Source organism: Natator depressus, chromosome 13 (assembly GCF_965152275.1).
Source record: "Natator depressus isolate rNatDep1 chromosome 13, rNatDep2.hap1, whole genome shotgun sequence".
NCBI lineage: Eukaryota > Metazoa > Chordata > Testudines > Cheloniidae > Natator > Natator depressus.
This window is the reverse complement of record NC_134246.1, coordinates 3,394,020-3,410,434: the sequence shown is the minus strand read 5'-3', so window position 1 is coordinate 3,410,434 and position 16,415 is coordinate 3,394,020. Positions and strand designations below refer to the sequence as shown.

At 50.4% G+C, this 16,415-nt stretch overlaps 1 protein-coding gene across 2 annotated transcripts; it reads left to right on the top strand.

Moving 5' to 3' along the window:
• Positions 1 to 494: 494 nt before the first annotated feature.
• TMEM74B (transmembrane protein 74B) lies at positions 495 to 14,783 on the top strand. 2 transcript variants are annotated; one of them, XM_074969280.1, is made up of 3 exons: positions 495 to 594; positions 1,572 to 3,421; positions 14,094 to 14,783. In XM_074969280.1, exon 2 carries the CDS (start codon positions 1,612 to 1,614, stop codon positions 2,314 to 2,316), a length of 705 nt encoding a protein of 234 aa, XP_074825381.1. In that variant the 5' UTR covers positions 495 to 594; positions 1,572 to 1,611; the 3' UTR covers positions 2,317 to 3,421; positions 14,094 to 14,783. The 2 variants fall into 2 exon arrangements, with proteins under 2 accessions (XP_074825381.1, XP_074825380.1); XM_074969279.1 differs by lacking the exons at positions 495 to 594; positions 14,094 to 14,783 and adding an exon at positions 761 to 891 and having other exon boundaries at positions 1,572 to 6,335.
• The last annotated feature ends 1,632 nt before the right edge of the window (positions 14,784 to 16,415 follow it).

Below are 16,415 nucleotides of genomic sequence, written 5' to 3'. Positions count from 1 at the left end.
CCCCTCTGAAACCAGTGAGCACTTGCTTCATCACTGTACCGCTGGGAACTTGTAGGGGCTGATCCCAGAGTCCACTGACATACATTGACTTAGTTTGCAGGAGCGGCGCCCTGGCCCCAGCCCCTATGGGACCCCTCCCTGCTTTGAGTGACGGGAGAAATGACCCCTCTCTTCCCCACACTGGTCTCTGCGTCGCCCCCCAGCACACGCCCAGCGCCAGGGGTGGCAGTTTCCGGACTTTCTCCCCGGCAGGTCTCTCTCCCCAGCCGGGATCTGGTTCCATGCGCTTGGCCTGTCTCGCCTCTGAGCCTTGGCATCTGGCTTGGGGCTGGGCCCCGCAGCACCGTGCCCCCCACCCCCGCCCTGCACACACCGCCCCCCCCCCCAAGCCCGCAGGTATGTGCCCTCATTGGCTTGTCTCTCATCACCGCGCCCGCTCGGCCCCTCTGCCGGGCTCTCCGCAGCCGGCCCCGTTGGCTGCCTGGCACAGAGGGGATGTCTCCCACCTGCTCCGCAGAGAGCCCCGTCCGGCCCACCGGAGCAGCCCGCGGGCCCGATCGCCTTGGGAGGGTGGCTCTGGCTCTGCCCGGCCAGGTAGGCGTCCCCGCGCCCGGGCCTTGCAGGGGCTCGCTGTCTGGCAGCAGGTGCATGATTTGCTCCGTTGGGCGATTGCGTGAGAACCTGGCGGCGCCTTTGTTTACCGCCCCCGTTCCCTGGCTGGATTCTCGCCCCCCCCTCCCGCCCGCCCGCTTGTACGGATAGGCGATCCGGGCTCTGGCAGAGCCAGCTGGGGCGTGGAGGGGGACGGGACGCTGCTCCCCGCCGCGCCCCAGGGGACAGTGCCGCTTCCCGGGGCTCTGGCTGGTGGCTGAGTCGGGTGCTTTGGAGCAGGTGTGTCTGACGGTGCCAGGTCCTGGGGAATGTAGGGCAGCCGGGGCGGGGGAGGGAGGAGGCTGGTGCTGAGCTGGGCGGGGGATTGCGTTACTTAACTCCCGGGGCTGGAAAGCACAGCCCCGCCGCCGTCCTGACCTCCATCCTTCCCGCGGAAGGGCACCGGGCGGCGGGGGGCTGCGAGATGAAAGCGGCCCGCTGCTGGCGGGGCACGACACGGGCCGGAGCAGCGGCCCCCCAGCACCCAGGGCGGGTGGCAAAGCGGGGCTCTCTCGCGGGCTGCCCTGAGCCCAGCCCGGCCCCCGGCGCAGCCAGCCCGTAGTGCGCGGCCAGGGCAGGTAGGAGAATAACAAGTGTGTGTGTGCGTGTGTGTGCAGGGCGGGCGGTGCCTTCTGCAGCCGGCCAGGGCTTCCCAATGCACCCGCGGCCGAGGCGCTGGGCGGTGACCCCGGGCGGTCTGGCCGGCCCCTGGCCCGGGGGGCTGCATGGCCGTGGGGCGCTGGCTGCCGCTGGGGCGCGGAGGAAGCTCTGCCCTGCCCAGCGCTTCCCGAGCCCGGGGAGCTGCCGCTCGGCCGCGGGGAGCTGGCCCTGCCCCCGGGGCCCCTGCCGCTGCAGGGCGCGGCCGGGGAGCTGCGGGCCGTTCACAGCCCGGCCTGCGGGCCCGTCTCGTGTCTCCGCAGACCCGGCGCTGACGGGGATGCCCCGGGGAGCTGCTGGCCCATGGCGACTTCCTGCCCCCTGGAGCTGAGGAGCCTCGGGAAGGGCCCCGGGGCCAGCCGGGGAGCGGCGCCGCAGGGAGCCGGGAGCTGCTCAGCACCGCGGACAGCTCCCAGCGCCGGCCTGGACAACGCCTCCTACCAGGCGCCGGAGGAAGAGGAAACCTGGTTCCGGAGCCGCGAGGAGGCGGGGAGCTGCCCCCGGGGAGGCGCCGCCCGGCCCAGGGCGCAGCGCGGAGACCTCTCGCCCCGGTCGGAGGATGGGCCCCTGCCAGAGCCCGCTGGCCACTCCGTGGACTATGGATTCATTTCGGCCTTGATCTTCCTCGTGAGCGGGATCGTGCTGGTGGTGATCGCCTACACCATCCCCCGCCAGCCCCGGGTGGACCCCGCCGCAGTGACGGCCCGGGAGATGGAGAGGCTGGAGATGTACTACGCGCGCCTGGGCTCCCACTTGGACAAGTGTATCATCGCAGGGCTGGGCCTGCTGACCTTGGGGGGCATGCTGCTCTCCGTGCTGCTGCTGGTCTCCATCTACAAAGGGGAGCTGTACCGGAGACGGACCTTCCCGGGCTCCAGGGGGCCAAGGAAAACCTACGGATCTATAAATCTGAGACTGAGGCAACTCAATGGCGATGGGGGACAATCCTTGGTAGAGAATGAAGTCATCCAGGTGACAGAGACTACAATTGTCAGCCAGGGTTCTTAGACCCCTCACTCCTGCTGTTTCAGCTTGGGCCTTCACTCTTCCTCTTTAGGTGAACAAACTGATAAAAGGGGTTTTTTAACTGTTCAACATGGAGGTTTTACATTAACTCCATACCTCAGAGCAGAGTAGGACTATTGGACTTTCACCTGCTGCAAGAAAATATCTGGGAGCCAAAACAGACGTTGAAAATGCAGATCAGACACTCACCTGACTATTGAATATAACTAAGTACCTAGTCCAGCAGCCTTTTGGAAACCAAATGTTTCTTTTTTTATTTCATTTTGGGAAGAGCTGCTTTCCTAAGCCCTGACATCAGAATGAAAGAAAACTTCAAGATATCTGGAAGTTCTCTGTGCCATGTACAATACTGTATCCTCATGACCTTTGACTGATGTGCAGCCAAGGGTAGCCTGCAGTAATGAGCACAGCCAAAGTTACATATCGGTGGTTCTCTGCTAGGTGATCTATGGAACACAAAGCACATTTAGAGTCTGTGTTTTGTGTTTTGGTTTTTTATGTCAGGTATAATTTCCAGCAGTCAACAACTTTTTAGCAATAGTTAATTGTAAAACTTGTGTGGCATAGAATCTGAGCCTTCACTGTTCCTAACTAAAAGGGAAGAATATGTGAAAAAAGTGACCATTTTTACAAGTTATGTGAATATAAAAGACTTCTCCAATCCTTCACAATATTTGCATTGCACCTATCCTACTTCTGAAAGCAGGACAGAGACCTGGAAAGCACACAATCCTCACTCCACCTGCCAGTCACACCAGCAAATCCACGGTCCTCAAGCCTTTACAAAAAAAAAAAAAAAATCTGGTTCTTTGTCCAGAAGAAAAAAAAAAACAGAAAAACGACTTGCATTTTAAACAGTTTCCAGATTTTCGTTTTAAATGAACTGGTCTTCCCCATTCAGAAGTCTGAGTCTGATCATTTGTGCTGATGCCAGGAGACATGGTCTGCAATTAGGAGATGAAGTAACATCTTGGCAATAAAACCTGAAATATAAGTAAAGCACAATATTTTGCATAGAGAGAGAAAACACCAGTGTCAGGAGGAAGTTTAAAAGTGGAATTAGATCAGAAAGTAATCCCAACAAAAGGTGACATTTGCAGTGTACTGCAATAAATATATCATATATAATAGTATATAAATAAATATATACTATTAATGGCTTCATTCAAATGTGCCCAGGCACATACAAATACATATTTAAATAGCCAAACAAAAATGCTTACAAGCAAAAAACTAATTTTGCTTGTGACAGATTTGCTCATGTCATATTTTATTTCAGTGCTTCCAAAAGTTACCCCTAAAATAACGATTAAAGTTCTCCAGCTTTTGGGGGGTTGTCAATACACAGGCAGGTATTTTTCCTAGCAGCTTGAGGTTGGTTCCTGCTATCATTGTAAAGATACAGGGCCAAACTATGGTCTCTATCACCCTGGGAAAAAAACTCCATTGAAGTACCACATTCTTTAATGGTCTCCAGAAGTCATGATCTGTGTGTCGTTAATTACATCTCATATGCCATGTTCTTTAACTCTCTGTCAAGCATTTAGAAGTCTTGGTGAAATCCTGCTAAACAGCTGATCCAAAACCTCAGTGAAGTCAATGGGAGTCTTTCCGTTATCTTCACTGGGCTTTGGATCAAGACCCTAGCCTCTGGAGCTTGAGCCTCCTTCTGCTGAAATCAGTGGGAACCAGCAGTGCAGTCCTTACTCAGACCTCCTATCCCAACATTGTTGGGGAGGTTTGCTTGAGGAAGGTCTGCAGGACAGTAAACAGCGTGCACATCAGTGACTAAGGTTAAAATAAGTGGGCCAAATCAGTGCAGGTGTAGAGCAAATGCCATGCCCACTGAAGTCAATCAGCCTGACCCTGTCAGGTGCAGACCAGTAACTGACACTGGTATCAGTAGGAGATCAGGGCCCTAAGTGCTTCCCAGAAGGTTCAGAATCAGGCTCAATGGGAGTGGATTTGGCCCCTTGGGATTAGTCATGTGAATAAAGGGCGCAGGAATCAGCCCTAGGCTATAAACCTGATATAAGAACACAAAATCCACTTCCAATGGATGTCTGGATTAAAGACTAAACTGCTCCAATTAATTAAAAGAACCCCCGGAATACCAAATTACAGTGACGAGGAGACCAGTTCCGAGAATAAACCCGTTAAAGGAATAAAACTGTGATCATCAATTTCTATCACTTTAAATAAGATAAAATGCTTCTTAAGTGATGAAAGGATGAACCTGTTAGGAGATTAGATCTGCTGAACACCTGATTTATGTGAGTATAAGAAGGACTCCATTTGTATTATAACATAAGACTGTTTAAGAAGAGAATTTAATGGAATCAGGCTGTCATTGCTTTCTCAATGTATTAATGTGTTATCCCTTAAGGAGGTCTGGAGGATGGGGAAGAAATCCCCTTGATTGAAATATAAATATTTAGGATGAATGAAGTGTATCTAGGGAAATAGTCCATTAGAGAGAGAGGCTGCAGCATCAGACATCTCGAGGAATTGAGAAAGATTTTTTTGAAAAAGTCAGCCAGATGCTGGTAAACTATAATGTGTACTCAATTTAAAGCCTCTGGTTTTGCTGGCAAACATTCACCTCACATATGAGCACAGGTATCCACACGCGTCCAGCACTTGCTCTTTTTTACATTTTGCTTTACTTTTATTTTCTCTTTTCTTAGTTCTGGTCTTTGCCCAGTGATTTATTTGTTGAATTCATAAGATGGAGGAGAAAACCAACCCAGAGCGCTTGAAGCTATGGACTAAGCTGAATAGTGGGCAACAATGTATTTAGCGTGATAATAAAACCCACAAACCTTCTAAAGTGAAGGGAAAATCTGTTCCTTGGCTGGGAAAATTTTTGATCTTAAGGCCAGAGCTGAAGGCCAGAGCTGATTTCTATTAGCTTGGGAGTCAGATAGGCCCTAGAGCCAAGGATCAGGGTTTATTTGATTCTTTTAGGGCAGGAAGTGAGTTTCCCTCACTTTTTCCACCCACTTAAATAAAATCACTGGCTGTCATATTGGAAGGAACTTTGCAATCACTCTGCAAGACTCTTGACTATAGAGAGTCTTAATTCTGAAGTGGAATGAACCAAAATGAAACAGATCTCCACCTCAGTCTGTTTCACATGCCAGTTACATTGTCAGATCCTTTCACATTTACATGTAAAACCAGGTTTGTTTGTAAATGGGTAATTTTTTTCTGTCATGAGTTCTCCAATAAGAGAAAAATAGAAGTTATCATGAGAAACAAGAAAAGGGCTATTTAATCAAGGCCTCCCTGCAATCTTTGCTGATTAGAATTTGTGGATTTCTGCCTTAGGAGTATAAAAAGAAAGAGTGCATGCATGCTTGAGTGCTGGATTGTGTGGTGGTTTGCAGAGCTGCGCTTTACCATTACGCTACAGCAGCTGATCAAATGGGATCTGCCTTCCAGGGGCTATATTCTCCTGCAGCAGGATTCAAGTAACTTCCATTTACCTTAATAGGAATTACTAATATCCTGCAGAGGGAGAACAGAATACTCTTAGTGGCCAAAATGGGGCCTATGGATTTGGGCAATGGAATTGGGCCACCATCAATATTAATGGAGTGGGGAGGCTCATGCCAATCGCATTCCTGGCTGCACGTATCAGGTTGGAGCATTGCATGTGGGACCTGTGAATATACCATATTAAAGATAAAGGCAGCTGCCATCTGCTCCAGTTTATGCAAGTTATGCAGGGTTTGTGGCAAGTTGCTAATATAACCATTGTATAACTGCTGTTTAAAAGCCATCGGGAGCTGCAGAAAGAATTGGTTCTAGAAGTGAGCGAGATTAAAACATTCTTGAGTTATAAGGCACTAGACAGCATGGGTATGTGGGGATCCAGGGCACTGCACTGCATGGGAATGTGGGGACACAGGGCACTGCAGAGTATGGGAATGAGGGGACACGGCACGGCACTGCACTGCATGGGAACAAGGGGATCCAGGGCAATGCAGAGCACGGGAATGAGGGGATCAGGGCACTGCAGAGCATGGGAATGTGGGGTTCCGGGGCACTGCAGAGCATGGGAATGCGGGGTTCCAGGGAACTACATGGGGACTGTTGCATAAGGGAAGTGCATCTTGGAGCCTTAAGCCCCTTGTTCTGAAGTTTAGGGAGGGAGGGGTTGATTCTCTGTTGCCCTGCACCTTGCACAGTCATTTACATGTGTGCAAAGTGGGTTAAATGTCTATCCCAGGTGTGAAAGACCAAAGACCACCACTGGTGAAAAATGAACCCCTTCCCCACCATATCTCAGAACACAGGGCTGCAGCTCGTCTGGCCTTGCAATGCTACTAGAGGAGCAATGGGACAGAAAGGGCCAAGTTTCCAAACTGACTCTGCATTTGCACCTGCAGCTTTGCCTTAAACGGCCATATAATCAACTGTGGCTTGGTCTGCTCATGCCATCTGGCTTAAGCAATGGCTTGTGTGAAGGTGTTGGAGTCAGAGCTTCCTTCAAACTCCTGATCTATAAACTGCTCCCCCTACTGACTGTCTTGCTCACTGCAGATCAGCCTTGGTGGGAATTCATGCCAGGCCTTTCTTGAGAGCTGTGCCTTACGCCTTCAGCCAGGAGGGGGTGTTTGGAACACCTGGCAGGTTTGGGAAACCACGTCAGGCTTTTCTTACTGAGTTCTCCTCTTCAGCCATTCCCCCTGTTGCTGGCTTGACCACCCTTATGGGTGTTCTCGTGTGAGACCGAATGGGGGTGAAAAACCTAGCTGAAATCTTGGAAGGCGTTCTTGGGGCCCAGTCTGATGTAGCCGAAGGGGCCCGTTCACTCCCCTGCCTTATGAACCCCCATCTTCCCCCCAACCTCTCATGGGGGATGATCCAATTGTGGCCTTGGTTATTTCAGAGAGGGATGAAGACTCATTTGGCCAATATAAAAGAACTGTGAACTCTTTGTTTTCCTGTTTGTGCCATAGTCACTTGCTTCTCTCTCTCCCGCGATGATACCAGGGGCATACAGCTACTGAAGCAGCCACATGTTGTAAGAGCTTTCTGCCTTGAGGAACGTCTCTGTGTCCTTTATCGTAAGCTAGAGCGATTAACAGGGAGCCGTGCAGAGCAGATGGATTTCTAGCTGGGGTTTCTCGAAACAGTGCACTTATTTATTTATTTATTTGTTGTTGTCTTCCTTGGACTAATTAAAATTATTCCTAAAACACTCAGTCAGTTTTCTGCCCTTTGGACACTCCTGCCTGTGGAGTGATCCCGTACAATTGTTTTGCTCTCTAGCTGCCGGCACTTTGGTTGTGTGCTGGTGTCCGTTTCAGTACCGATTGGAGTGAAATGCTTGATATTGCCGGGGAGAGCCAGGCGCAGGGCCTGATCCTGCTTCCATTGAAGTCACTGTGAGCTTTGCCACTGACTACAGTCGGAGTAGGATTGGGCCCGTAAAGCAAGCTGGGTGGGGCAAGTGCCCTTGTACAACCCTGTCAATGCCTTTCTGTCCTGACCCGCAGCCTCCCCTCTCTTCTTGGGGCAGGGTGGGAGCAAGGCACCGGGGGATTCTTTACCAGCCAAAGCCAGGTTGTGGACAAAGCTGAGATGTTGAGAACAAAATGAATCAAGACACCCAAGGATGTGAAGAGAAGAAATTCTTACATTGCCTCTATACCAATGCTAGGAGCTTGGTACCAAACAAGAGGAACTGGAATTGCGTATTTGTGAGCATAAATTTGATCTAATTGGTTTTACTGAAACCTGCTAGGAAGATTCATGTTAAAAATCAATGGCTACCACCTTTTTAGGAAGGGTTGAGTGGGCAAAAGGGGAGGGGGACAAGCACTTCATGTCAAAAATGGCATTTCCTGTTTCTGAGTCGTCGCTAACACGGAAGAAAATGATCCTGAATGCTTATGGATCAACAGATAAAGCACAAATGGGGTATTAGTTGGTGTCTGCTACAGACCCCCAGATCACAGAATCATAGAATAACAGAGTTGGAAGGGACCTCTGGAAGCCATCTAGTCCAACCCCTGCCCAGAGCAGGACCAATCCCAACTAAATCATCCCAGCCAGGGCTTTGTCAAGCCTGACCTTAAAAACTTCTAAGGAAGGGGATTCCACCACCTCCCTGGGTAATGCATTCCAGTGTTTCACCACCCTCCTAGTGAAAAAGTTTTTCCTAATATCCAACCTAAGAACAGGTTGGATCAGGAACAGGGTGACTGGCTCCTTACACACCTCTCTAGAATGTGTGGGAGGAAGAAGGACAATTTCACAAAGCTGAAAACTATTACAAGCCAAATCAGCTGGAAGGAAGAATTCAATCCAAAAAATGTGAATGACAAGTAGGAATTGTTTAAGAACACCTTACTAAATGCTCAGAAAGCCACAATCAAGGAAGAAGGCCATGTCGATTAAAAATTGATCTCGTTTAGAGGGAAAATGAAGGCAGTTCTAAAAAATTTTATATAAAACAAATGGAAGAAAGGGGAAGTTAATAGTAATGTATATAAATCAGAAACTAGGAATTATAGAAAATTGATAAAGGAAGTAAAGGGATGCGAGGAGAACTCTATGGCCAGCAGCATTAAGGACAATAAGGTGCTTTAAAATATTTTAGGAACAAAAGGAATCCTAAAAATGGTATTGGTCTATTACTAGATGAAAATGATAGAATTGTCAATAATAATGCAGAAAAGGCAGAATTGTTCAATAAATATTTCTGTCCTGTATTGGGGGGAAAACTGATGATGCAGTCATATCATATAACAACACTATTTCCATCCTACTAGAATCTCAGGAGGATGTTAAAGAGTAGCTACTAAAGTTAGACATTTTTAAATGAGCAGGTCTGGATAACTTGAATCAAAGAGTTTTATAAGAACTGGCTGAGGAGTTCACTGGACCTTCAATGTTGATTTTCAGTAAGTCTTGGAACAGAGGGGAAGTTCCAGAAGACTGAAAGAACGCTCTTGTTATAGCAATATGTAAAAAGGGTAAATGGGCTGAGAGTTCCTTTAGCTCAGAAGTGCAGCACACTGGCAGGGCAGAACTGGGACACTTGCTCCTGTCCAGGCTGGATTCATTTCAGGGATGAACAGAGGGTTGAAGAGGTCTGGGCTGTCTCCTTTCCAAAGCGCTGCACTCACAGGAGGAGTTTAACTGCTGCCTCAGCCATGTCTCGCCCAGCCAGAAGCGATGGGCTCAGTGCAGGAATTATGCTCTCTGGCCTGGATTATGCAGGAGGTCAGACAAGATGAGCGTAAAGGTCCCTTCTGGCCTTGACATCTACAAATGTAGGCCTCTGAAGAGCCACAGACACAAACCGCGTGATGGGCATAGCGATTAATAAAGAGAAATTGTTTATTTCAGTTCCAGTCTCTCTAGGCACTCATGACACAGGGAGCACAGTGTTAGCAGGTGAAGTACAGCGTGTGCAAGAGAGGAGAACAGGAGAGCGAGCTGGCAAGCTGTTGGGGAAAAGAGACAGGCAGAGGGAGTCAGGAAGCCACCAGGGAGCATCTGGATAGCGCACGGAGAGGGGATCTCTCTAGGGGGGCTAAGCGGTACTGAAGACAAGGGAGGAATGGGAGATTTCAGGGAGGACATAGTAAGAAGAGATGTGACGATGGAAAGGGTGTAGCAAGGCCTGTGACAAGACCCATCTCTCTAACTCAGCGTTTCTCAAACTTCGTTGCACCACGACCCTCTTCTGACAACAAAAATTACTACATGGGGGGGGGGAGCGCGGGCGAAGCTCATGTCACTTCTTTGCCGTTGCAGAGAATTGAAGGCTTTCCCATCTGTCTGACTCAGCGAGTGCTGTGTGAGCACTGCAGGGGGCTTTGAAAAGCACAAACATACAGTGATGATTTGAAATCCGCCTTCCAGAGAGTTGGGCGGCTGAGGAGCCCAGCAGCTGTCCAGGGGGCGTTCTGTAATCCCCGTGGGCAGAGGGTCTGCGGGATAAGCAGCCGCAGGAACTCTTCTCTGTCACAGATCACATGCCAGGCAGGGGCTGAGGAAATGGGACACGGAGGCAGGCAGCCCGAAGGGTCCTCTAGTGATCTTGAGCTACTGCCACGACTCTGGCAAGTGCGGTTCTTAGAACGTAAAGTGCCTTGTCTCTGAGCCATGGAGCAGTAGGGCTCTTTCTTCATTGCCTGCGGCCTGAGCCTCAGCAGCAGGGTGTTTATTGTGCAGCCTCCGTCTGCCTTAATGGCCTATCCGTACAATTAAACTGTATCCCATGACCTGGTCCTTTACACACTCATCTGTTCAGGGCAGGCCCTCACCCGTACATGGCCTCCGAAACGTCCGGGACACAGCTCATCTCAACTCCTGCTGGAAGCAGTGGGCTGCAGGCGATTCCATTCCATCCCACCCACGCCATGCTGAGCCACAGCCCATTCGTGGTTTAGGGAAGACTAGGGAACCCAACCAGATTTATTATTAATGCGAGTGTGATGCTGCTCTGAGAGGTGACGCTGCTAAAATGGGCAGGTGTATGTGTTCCCTCCAGGGTTAGTGTCTTGTTATTGGTCATTGTTTTTAACAATGGTCTTTTGTATTATGCTAGCTTCTAGGAACCGCAGTCATGGAGCAGGACCCCACTGAACTGGGCTTTGCACAAAGAGAGGGTAGGCCCAGCTCAGCTAGGGATAACCTGTTTGCCCGGGGTCACAGGTCTCACACCCCAGCAGCCCCAGGCAGTCTTCACAAACGAGGTCGGCTCCCAGACGGCTACACTGGGCAGCACAGCGTTGGGAGGAGGGGACCAGCCCTCTGTGGAGAAAGAAATGGTTTGGGACTATTTAGAAAAGCTGGATGAGCACAAGTGCATGGGGCCGGATGCGCTGCATCCGAAAGTGCTAAAGGCATTGGCAGATGTGATTGCAGAGCCATTGGCCATTATCTTTGAAAACTCATGGCGATCCGGGGAAGTCCCGGACGACTGGAAAAAGGCTAATGTAGTGCCCATCTTTAAAAAAGGGAAGGAGGAGGATCCTGGGAACTACAGGCCAGTCAGCCTCACCTCAGTCCTTGGAAAAATCATGGAGCAGGTCCCCAAGGAATCAATTCTGAAGCACTTAGAGGAGAGGAAAGTGATCAGGAACAGTCAGCATGGATTCACCAAGGGCAAGTCAAGCCTGACTAATCTAATTGCCTTCTATGACGAGATAACTGGCTCTGTGGATGAGGGGAAAGCAGTAGACGTGTTATTCCTTGACTTTAGCAAAGCTTTTGACACGCTCTCCCACAGTATTCTTGCCAGCAAGTTAAAGAAGTATGGGCTGGGTGAATAGACTATAAGGTGGATAGAAAGCTGGCTAGACTGTCGGGCTCAACGGGTAGTGATCAATGGCTCCGTGTCTAGTTGGCAGCCGGTATCAAGCGGAGTGCCCCAAGGGTCAGTCCTGGGGCCAGTTTTGTTCAATATCTTCATTAATGATCTGGAGGATGGTGTGGATTGCACCCTCAGCAAGTTTGCAGATGATACTAAACTGGGAGGAGAGGTAGATATGCTGGAGGGTAGGGATAGGATACAGAGGGCCCTAGACAAATTAGAGGATTGAGCCAAAGGAAATCTGATGAGGTTCAACAAGTGCAGAGTCCTGCACTTAGGATGGAAGAATCCCATGCACCGCTACAGACTAGGGACCGAATGGCTCGGCAGCAGTTCTGCAGAAAAGGACCTAGGGGTTACAGTGGATGAGAAGCTGGATATGAGTCAACAGTGTGCCCTTGTTGCCAAGAAGGCCAATGGCATTTTGGGATGTATAAGTAGGGGCATTGCCAGCAGATCGAGGGATGTGGTCGTTCCCCTCTATTCGACATTGGTGAGGCCTCATCTAGAGTACCGTGTCCAGTTTCGGGCCCCACACTACAAGAAGGATGTGGAAAAATTGAAAAGCCTCCAGCGGAGGGCAACAAAAATGATGAGGGGACTGGAACACATGACTTTTGAGGAGAGGCTGAGGGAACTGGGATTGTTTAGTCTGCAGAAGAGAAGAATGAGGGGGGGATTTGATAGCTGCTTTCAACTACCTGAAAGGGGGTTCCAAAGACGATGGAGCGAGGCTGTTCTCAGTGGTGGCTGATGACAGAACGAGGAGTAATGGTCTCAAGTTGCAGTGGGGGAGGTTTAGGTTGGATATTAGGAAAAACTTTTTCACTAGGAGGGTGATAAAGCACTGGAATGGGTTACCTAAGGAGGTGGTGGAATCTCCTTCCTTTGAGGTTTTTAAGGTCAGGCTTGACAAAGCCCTGGCTGGGGTGAGTTAGTTGGGGTTGGTCCTGCTTTGAGCAGGGGGTTGGACTAGATGAGCTCCTGAGGTCCCTTCCAACCCTGATATTCTATGATTCAGACCATGGCCGCTACCCACTCCCAGCAGCTCCCTAGAACCAGTGAGCAGGGGGGCTAGCGGAGCTATCTTACCAACGGCTCCACCCACAAAACTCCTGAGTGAGGAAAGCATCGAGCCCCACCACTTGGCTTAGATGAACTACTTAAGCCAGGAGGCGGCATAGGAAGTTGTCTGAGCAACTAGGTGGATCCCCGGTTGGCTGCCAGCCACTTTTGACACTACCTACTTGCCTGATTCCTGAGCCTGGCTGCCTATTTCTGCTCTCCTTATCCCAGATCCTCCTCTGCTCCACCCATGACTCCGACTCCAGCTTTGACCCTTGGCTTGACTCCTGCCTCGGACTCCAGCTCTGAATCCCAGCTCCAGTTTCTGGCTCCCGACTCTGACCACGAGGCATGACTGTCCACACCCCAGTTCTCACAGAGAACTACAACCTCACCCAGGAATCTGAAAGTCAAGCTGGTTCTTTCCCTGTTGTGCACCAGCCCCAGAGTGATCGCAAACACAATATAGCAGAGCCCCTGCTCTAGCTGCCCTGTCATTAACTCTACCTAGTTCAGGGTTACCTTCTTATAACAACTTTCTCCCCCAGCATGCCCTTCTAGGGCCAGCCCCTTAGAGCCAATCAGCTGTGATTTTAAAGTAGCTCCTGCTTATCCGCTCTCCCTTTTCTCCAGCTGGTAAGAATTCTCACCTCCCACTAGGTTTTGCTTGTCTTAAATTGGAGACGCCTGGCACATGCTCCCAACCAATGACAAAGGCTTTGGGTGCTACCGGTCAGATATTAGCTCTGTTCATCTTTCTGCACCATCAACCAGTTTAAAATTGGTAAAAGGACTTTTTCTTCCAAGCAGCACATATAATTAATCTGTGGAACTCATTGCCAGAAACTCTCCTTAAGGACAAAAGCTTTGTAGGATTCTCAAAAAGGACTAGACGGTTATACAGATAATGAAGATGTCACTCTTTGCTTTGATAGGGCTTTAAAATAAGGGAGATACACTTGAACTGGCTGAAAAATGGGGAGGAAATTGCTAAATCTGGGAAACATTTTCCCTTTTATTTTGGTCAACATTTCTGACTGCTTTGACAGGTTCTGAGCAGCTCATATATAAATCCCTCTGCTTTAGGCCATGAATTGCTACCCTCTGATGGGGGCCAGTAAGAAATGTCCCCCTATGAGCAGGTTGTTCTATGAATTTCTAAAGTGAGAAGGGGATTTAGGAACATGGGACACGTACTCATTTGTGAAAATCTCCCCCTTATTATCCACATTGGGGATTTCAGAGCCAGGATGAGGAGCTTCATAGACCAGTGGTCTGACTCTATATTGTTACAAAATGAGGGGCCAATTCAAATTGCCTTTTAAAATGTATCCTTTTGTCTTTTCTCCTCCAGCATCACAGAGCCATGAACCAGCTGGGGTTAAATACTGCAGCCAAAGGAATGTTGATACAGAGGAAAAACACCCTCTCACACAAGAGCTCAACTGACTTTAATTGGCCTCATCAAAGCAGGCTGCATTTTTCCTCCTTCCCAAAGGTTGCAGAGCATGATTAATTCAGCCAGTAGAAAAGCAATGCAGAGGAGAGCACAGTGTTGATAAGGCCACTGCTTCAGAAACTGCAGAGCTAAGATGATCAGTGGGTTGAATAAGAGGGTGCGGCTAACTGACTTGCAGATAAACTGGCCGGTATTTAAACTGCGTTCTGTAGGAGGCCGAACACAGGGGGCACTGAGAACGGAAAGGGCAGAAGACACGGGGAGTTCTGCATAGTCAAAGGGTTCGGCTTGAGTTTTTTCCTCTTCACAAGAGCAAAGTCCAGCGCCTCCTCGGGAGCATCCACAGCACCTCCTGTGTCTACAGAAGAATCCAATGCCCTTCTGGAGTAGTATTACCCCTATTTCACAGAGGGAGAAACTGAGGCACCGGGAGGTGAAGTGACTTGCCCAAAGTCAGAGGAAATCAGTGGCAGAGACAGGTTTAGAATTGGGGCTTTCTGGCCCTCAGTTTTCTGCTTAGGCTCTTTCTGTAGATAACCACCCTGTCAAATATAATCTACCCCCTTTCTGCCTCACAGCCACCCACAGGAGAGAGCCAACCCCCTCGTCGCTACCACCACTGGCCAGTCCGGTGCAAATGTTTCAGGGGGGAAAAGGATGGTGCTGGCTGGGTGGGAGCCCCTTGTGGGCTACACAGGTAGGCCCAGCTGCAGTAGGGGAGGGGAGACATGTTGGGAGAGGAAATAGAAGAGGGTTCTGGCCTGTTCTGCTCCAGGGTAATCGCTGACTCAGCTGCAGCACTCGGAGGGCTAAAGGCATCCCAGCAGCACAGAGCCCTGCACAGCAGGAAAGCAAACTGGGGACCGTGATGGGCGCTTTACTGGAGTTCTTTAGCTATTGCACATGTGAGCAGGGACTAAAGGGCCTCGCGGCTTCTGTTGCAGGGAGAGGTCGGAACAAGCAAAGCTCAGAACACTGGCTCCGGTGGGAGCTGAGGGTGCTGTACCCATTATACAGATCCAAAGACTGAGGGGCCAGTCCTGTCAGGTGCTGAGCTCCCTCCACTCCCACTGGCTGCTGTGGGAGCAGGCATGTGCTCTCCCCACCACAGGCAGGGCAGTGGGAGTCCTGCTGCTCTCTAAGGCAAAGCAGACTCTGATCCCCAGGAGCCTTCCTACAGCAGCAGGATAAATCTCTTATGCACACCCAGCTGTCCCTTTATTGCCAGGGAGCGGCTGCTTCGGATCAGACTATCCAGGCTGGAGTGGCTAATATCTCAGACCACGACGGCTGCAGACTTCTCTGTGTCTTCTCCTGGCTATTCCAAGGGTGGGGAAATGGAGGAACAGGGGGATTGTCAAGCTCTGACCATCCCACACAGTTACACTGGGACTCACCCGCGCCTCTCTGTCCTGGCGCTTAGGGATGGTTTGTGCCAGACACAAGCATTAAGCACCAAGCCGCAAGTGGCATTAGCCAATAAAAGTGCCCAGTCCTCTTGGGAAGAGAGACAGCAGAGTGGAAAATGCGTCCCTCAGGAGCCAGAACTTCCCACTGGCCCTCCCTTTGCATACCGGGACCGGCCTGTTAAAATTCAGTTCATTGCCCCATGCAGCATCTATCTGCTCTAGTGCCACCATCAGGAGATCAGGGAAATGCAAGAGGCAGCAGTAGCTCACAACTGAGCAGATTATTACACACACACACACACACACCACCACCACCACCACCACCACCACCACCACACCCCCCCCCGTAAGGAGGGATAGAAATGACAGTTGCACCTGTACTAAACTTTTCCAGGATCTTTCCTCATTGGAAAGCCCCGGTTGCCAATGGCAATGGCAGTCCATGGGGGAAACCTGCTTTGCTCCTTATAGCTACAGAGCCTCTGAAAGGGCTTTAATTAGCCCCAGCTCCAAAGGGGAGGGGGAGGGTTTTTGAAGAATATGAAACTGCTGCATAGGTGGCGAGGGCAGGAGACTGAAGGAATCACTACCCCTGATGCAGGAGCTGGCCACGGTGCTGAACTGATACTGCTGGCTGGTCCTCTCTGACCCATTCTCAGTTCCCAGCACAACCGCCCTGAGAGCCATAGTGTGCTGGGAACTCAGCTGTTATCACCTGCAGCTGTCTGCAAGGGGTTTGAAAAGGAAATGTCTGTGTCGGGGGGGGGGGGGGGGAGGAAGAATCAAGAAGGGAAGGATTTATTTTCTC

Bases quoted from the DNA above. Each gene is read 5' to 3' on its own strand.
- TMEM74B (XM_074969280.1), top strand. From the start codon at position 1,612: ATGGCGACTTCCTGCCCCCTGGAGCTGAGGAGCCTCGGGAAGGGCCCC.